The 6,350-nt window shown below is 39.4% G+C and overlaps 1 protein-coding gene across 1 annotated transcript in view; it reads right to left on the reverse strand.

The window, feature by feature from the left end:
* ATAD2 (ATPase family AAA domain containing 2) overlaps nt 1-6,350 on the reverse strand; it is a 70,135-nt gene that overhangs the window by 16,093 nt on the left and 47,692 nt on the right. Inside the window, exons 20-21 of the mRNA XM_017530732.2 lie at nt 1,833-1,968; nt 517-713 (exon numbers count right to left, since the gene is read on the reverse strand). Of these exons, the coding sequence (XP_017386221.1) occupies nt 517-713; nt 1,833-1,968 (333 nt within the window). The remainder of the gene's footprint in view (nt 1-516; nt 714-1,832; nt 1,969-6,350) is intronic.

Here is a 6,350-nt window from a genome sequence, read left to right on the forward strand (position 1 = left end):
GCGCTTTGGGAGGCTGAGGCGGGTGGACCACCTGAGGTCAGGAGTTCAAGACCAGCCTGGCCAACATAGAGAAATCCCATTTCTACTATAAATACAAAAATCAGCCGGGCGTGGTGGTACATGCCTGTAGTCCCAGCTGCTTGGGAGGCTGAGGCAGGAGAATCGCTTGAACCCAGGAGGTGGAGGCGGCAGTGAAGACAAGATTACACCATTGCACTCCAGCCTGGGCAACAAGAGTGAAACTCCATCTCTAAAATAAATAAAATAAAATAAGACATTCTCAATTACTTCTAGAATGTTTAGGTTGGGCAGACAGACGTAGTTGTCTGCAGGAAAGGAAAATGTTTCATCCTGCTCTTAAAGTCTCCATGTGCTTAGGACACTAACCTGGTACATGTTTCCAAATAGAGGAAACTAGTTCAGAGTGTGGGCAGAACCACATAAACTCTTCAAATATCCTCTGATTGTGAAGTATTATGGCCTAGAACACATTTGATCCAAAGATTAAATTAATACCTCATCAGGGTCAACAGGCTTAGTAAACACTCGGAATCGCTTGTCAATAGCCAGCCTATGTGTAACATTTCTTAAGAAAATCCTCAGTTCTCTAAATGTGTCTTCTTCTTGTTCTTCTAGTCGTTTCACTTCTTCTGCTGTCAGTAATCTTGGCTCAGGTGGTGGTGCTACCGGTAATACCTCCAAAGCCTGCAAAACTTCACATGAATGGAAAAGTTTAGTTACTATTCCTCCATAATATTGAGGGTGACAAGTGATTTAGTGAAAACAGAGCCAGGATTTGAGGGATTATCTTCTATAAATATTCCAGGAATCCAAAGATTTGGAATACAAAAGTACTACCATAATCTCTAACCCTATATCCCCTCCAGAAATCATTAGTAACTTGTAATTTGGAATGCTAATTCCTAAAAGTCATCATCTCTGTTCCATTTTAAGATAATTTAAGAGGCTGTTAAACTTTGAAAATGCATTATTTCCAGGACAAAAATATTCTAACTATAAAATGCCTTTTTTTTTTTTTACTAGTTTTGAACTAATACAAATGTATAATATATTTCAAATATAACAAAAGGTTATTTTGTTTAAATAGATATACAATGAGTACTCAGGATAAAAAAAGGAATATTAGAGTTCTGCCATTATGAGCTGACAAACTACTAAGGGAGTAAGAGACATAATTGTATCACTGTAATGTCATATTAGTAGTATTTTAAAAGTATGATGGGTCATAAAGGCAGAAGCCATTCACTTTGCACATATAAGTAAGGAAAGTCTTGATAATAAAGAATAAATGAGGTATACTAAAAAAATAAGTATTTAGTCAGGCATGGTGGCATGAGACTGCAGTCCCAGCTACTTGGGAGGCTGAGGTGGGAGGATTGCTTGAGCCCAGAAGGTTGAGGCTATAGTAAGCTGTGATCATGCCACTTCACACCAGCCTGGGTGACAGAGCGAGACCCTGTCTCAAAAAATAAAATAGTATTTTATAAGAAAAAAGGTGGGGCGTGGAGGGCTGAGCAGAACACAAGTGCCCAAAATGAGCTTAGAAAGACAGATTGGGGTATGCTATCAAAGACCTTGTGTACCTTAAGAACTTTAGTCCATTTTAATGGGAAGCATAGAGATTTAAAATTTTTTTTTTTTACTTTTTAGGGATACGCTTAAGTCAAGGACAGAGATTTTTAAGCAGTAAATGCATCAACCTCATGAGTGAGGTTGTGAGCTTGTGTTATCAGACACAGGTCAACGCCATTAACTATTTCATTACCACTTTCTCAAAATTATTAAGTATAAACTTTGATATAGAAACTAACCTGCTTTCTTTTTTGATATAGGAGACTTAGCAGCTTGTTTTAGAATTAAATCTTCAAAAAATTTTGTCCGTTCTTCTTTACCCGGTAACTGGACATTAAAAATCTCTCCATAATCACGGATAAACAATTCCTGCACCTTAAAAAGGAAAATAAATGTAATTTATATCATATATACAGATGATCCCCAAATTACAATGGTTCAATTTATGATTTTTAAACTTCACAACAGCATGAAAGTGATATGTATTCAGTCTTCATTATGACCCTCCACTTACAATCGGGTTATGCCCAGATAAACCCATCATATGTCAAGGAGTTCTTGACATATGAGCTCTTTGACAGTATATAACTCCTTGATAGTACATAAACATGTATATCTATCTATCTATAGACAGATAGATAGATATCTATAGATATAGATATGCAGCATATATACACACACATGCATATGAAATGCATGTTTTAGTCATTTAATACAATAGTAGGTTATTATACACATTTTAAATGACAATCTAAATTGTATAATAAGTTCTTTTTTAAACAAGTTTTTTAAGAATGTTGGATTGATGTATAAACCATGTTTACAATAGACTAGGAACTAAAAATCACGAGAACTCAAGAATCCACACTACAATTAATAAAGAAACTGACTTGATAATATTTTACTTTTTTCTTTTTTTCTTTTTTTTTTAAAGAGACAGGGTCTCCCACTGTCACTCAGGCTGGATTGCAGTGACACAATCATAGCTCACTGCAACCTCAGACTGGGCTCAAGCAATCCTCTGGCCTCAGCCTCAAGTGGCTGGGACTACAGGCACGCACCACCACACCCAGCTAATTTTTAAACTTTTTGTAGAGACAGGGTCTCCTTGTATTGCCCAGGCTGATCTCAAATTCGTGGGCTTAAAATTAGTTTTTAAAAATGACATAACTGTACATGGGGTACATGCTGATGTTGCGATACATATAATGTATAGTGATCAGATCAAGGTAAACAATTAGCATTATCTGTCTTCTCAAACATTTATCATTTCTTTGTATTGGAAACATTCAATATCCCTCTTCTAGCTACTCAGAACTATATAATCTTTTTCTTCTTTTTGAGATGGAGTTTTGCTCTTGTTGCCCAGGCTGGAGTGCATGGTGCTATCTTGGCTCACCAAAACCTCCGCCTCCCGGGTTCAATCAATTCTCCTGCCTCAGCCTCCCGAGTAGCTGGGATTACAGGCATGTGCCACCATGACCAGCTAATTTTGTATTTTTAGTAGAGACAGAGTTTCTCCATGTTGGTCAGGCTGGTCTCGAATTCCCGGACTTCAGGTGATCCACCTGCCTCGGCCTCCCAAAGTGCTGTGATTACAGGCATGAGCCACTGCACACGGCCTAGAACTATATAATTTTGTTAACTATAGTCATCTTATAGTAGTACTCAGTACTTGGAACACATTACATCTTAAGAATACTTTTAAATCAAGAAGACATGGTATTCTTTAACTGAACAAATTGTTCTAACATGTGAATATTTTCTCTCCTACACTTCTTGTTTTTACCTCCCATAAATCCCATGAGATCTTAACCTATCTCCTCCATTTCTTTTATTTATTTCTTCATGCTTTTCAAGTCTTTGTACTTTTGTATCACATACTGTAAGAATTACTGGTCTCATGATCTTCCACTTTGCTAATTTGCTCTTCATCTGTGTTAGCTCCCTTCTCAGCCTATAAAGAATTTTATTTCCTTTTTTTTTTTTTGAGACGGAGTTTCACTCATGTTACCGAGGCTGGAGTACAATGGCGCAATATCGGCTCACCGCAACCTCCGCCTCCTGGGTTCAGGCAATTCTCCTGCCTCAGCCTCCTGAGTAGCTGGGATTACAGGCACACGCCACCATGCCCAGCTAATTTTTTGTATTTTTAGTAGAGACGGGGTTTCACCGTGTTGACCAGGATGGTCTCGATCTCTTGACCTCGTGATCCACCCGCCTCGGCCTCCCAAAGTGCTGGGATTACAGGCTTGAGCCACCGCGCCCGGCTTTATTTCCTTTTTACAGGGGTTATTTCATTTGTCTCCAATTGGTTACACAGTTTGTTGGTGATACACGGACATTATTCATGAGGTTGTCCTTCCTCAAATGTTTATTTATAACCACATCTTTGCTTTTAAAATTTCTGATTGTCCATAGGTGCTATTTCTGTTTATTCTAGCTTCTACCTCCAGTGACTATGAAAGCTAGTCTATACTAGAAGTAGAAATGTGCCTACAGTTTGTCTTGTGGGCACAAAGGTTCCCCATTTCTCCTGATATCAGCAGTCATATATAAGCTCTGTTATACTAGTCCTGGGGCACAACCACCCTGCTGACTACTCCTTGGTATAGGGACTGGAAGTAGAAGAAAGCCAATTACTCCAGGGTTGTCCAAAGGCTTTTTTTGAGACAGGGTTTGCTCTGTCACCCAGGCTGGAATGCAGTGGCATGATCTTGGTTCAATGCAACCTCCACCTCCTGGGTTCAAGCGTTTCTCATACCTCAGCCTCCTAAGTAGCTGGGACCACAGGTGTGTGCCACCATGCCCAGCTAATTTTTGTATTTTTAGTAGAGATGGGGGTTTGTCATGTTGGCCAGGCTGGTCTCAAACTCTTGACCTCAAGTGATCTGCTGCCTTGGCCACCCAAAGTGCTGAGACTACAGGTGTAAGCCACCACACCCAGCCCAAAGGCTCTTTCCTCAGCTAGGAGCCACTTTTGGCTTTCAAAGCAGTCCTTTCATGCATATGCTGTGAGTGGTCACCTTTATTAATCTAATCCTCACTACTTTGTCTTTCATGGATTCATTAAAACTCCTAATCTGCTAACAGCATTCTTTCTCATCTTTCCATGCTGGCCTGCGTCCACTTGTGCTCTTGCATATAGAGAGCTATTTTCTGGCTGCAGTTTTGAGATGGACAAATTGTAACGTGCCTAACAATGGACTATACAGTAATTCTCATATAGTATTGTCTAATGTTATATCAACAGTATCACTAAATCACTGAAAGCTATACAAGGCTTGCTTATTTGCATGCATATGGACTATTCATTTTATAAAAATGGGCAGCAATTCCTAGTCCCAGGCCCATTCTTCCCTACTTATAGAATGTGGTATTAAAATATTTTACTCAGTTTACAATTATATGCTTAGGAAACATTATCCTAAGGAAAAAAGAAAGAAGCTATCCTTTAAGAAAAGATCTTTTAGTATAGAATTTCCACATCCTTGACAAAGTTTCCCCGGATTAAACTGACTAACATTTTTTCAACCTCTCCACATCCATATAAAGAAAGTTCACCTAGTTTGTCTTGTTTGTTACTCAGATCATAAATTCATTCTATTTCAAATCTGAAAATGATTAATAGTTTTAGCTGATAGAATAATAAACCAGTAATATTATGGCTAACAATCCTTCTTTACACTGCATTAATCAGAACACTGCTAGAGTACTTCATTCATTCTGGCTCTGGTCTTCCAAAAGAACTAGAAAAAATAGAAATGACATTCAGGAGATCAGGAGAGTGACTAGAATTATGAAGAAACTACAACCTGGTGTGCTGTGTAACAATGCCTGCTATTACCACAATCTGTATTCTTGTTCTTGGGCACATGGCTCTTCACATTTCCCAGCCTCTCTTCCAATGAAGTATGGCTATGTGACTGAGCTTTAGCCAATGGAATATCAGAGAAAATGACTTATACCACTTCCACGTCAGGCACAAGCAAGAGCCAGTCCTTTCAGTTGATTGGAATGAAAGTGATCTGGAAGGCTACATGATGAAAATAAGAAGACAGGTGTGGTGGCTCATACCTGTAATCCCAGCACTTTAGGAAGACAGGACAGGAGGATCACCTGAGGTCAGGCGTTCAAGACCAGTCTGGCCAACACAGTAAAATTCCATCTCTACTAAAAATACAAAATTAGCTGGAGGTGGTGATGGGCGCCTATAATCCTAGCTACTCAGGATACTGAGGCAGGAGAACTGCTTGAACCCAGTAGGCTAAGGCTGCAGTGAGCCAAGACTGCACCCCTGAACTGCCAGCCTGGGCAACAGAGTGAGACTCCATCTCCAAAAAAAGGAAATAAGACAGTATCTTTCAGCCTGAGTGTCTGAATGACTGCATAGCAGAAGACAAACCTGCCAATGTAATCAACCTGCCTAGTATTGTTAAAGTGAGTAAAAAACAAATGTCTACTTTATTAATAGTCCTAATAAATATACCATATCCTGTTTAATGTGAAAAGGCCTAGGTCAGCAAGACATAAAAGAGTGTTTAAATATACAAAGACTTGTCATGATGAACATGTATTAGACAAGTTCTATATGCAATCCGGGAAATGGAGATTAAGAAGTGGAAGGTGGGCCGGGAGTGGTGGCTCACGCCTGTAATCCCAGCACTTTGGGAGGCCGAGGCGGGTGGATCACAAGGTCAAGAGATCGAGACCATCCTGGTCAACATGGTGAAACCCCGTCTCTACTAAAACTACAA

The sequence above is a fragment of the Cebus imitator genome, unplaced genomic scaffold (genome assembly GCF_001604975.1).
Source record: "Cebus imitator isolate Cc_AM_T3 unplaced genomic scaffold, Cebus_imitator-1.0 Scaffold68, whole genome shotgun sequence".
In the NCBI taxonomy this organism is placed as follows: domain Eukaryota; kingdom Metazoa; phylum Chordata; class Mammalia; order Primates; family Cebidae; genus Cebus; species Cebus imitator.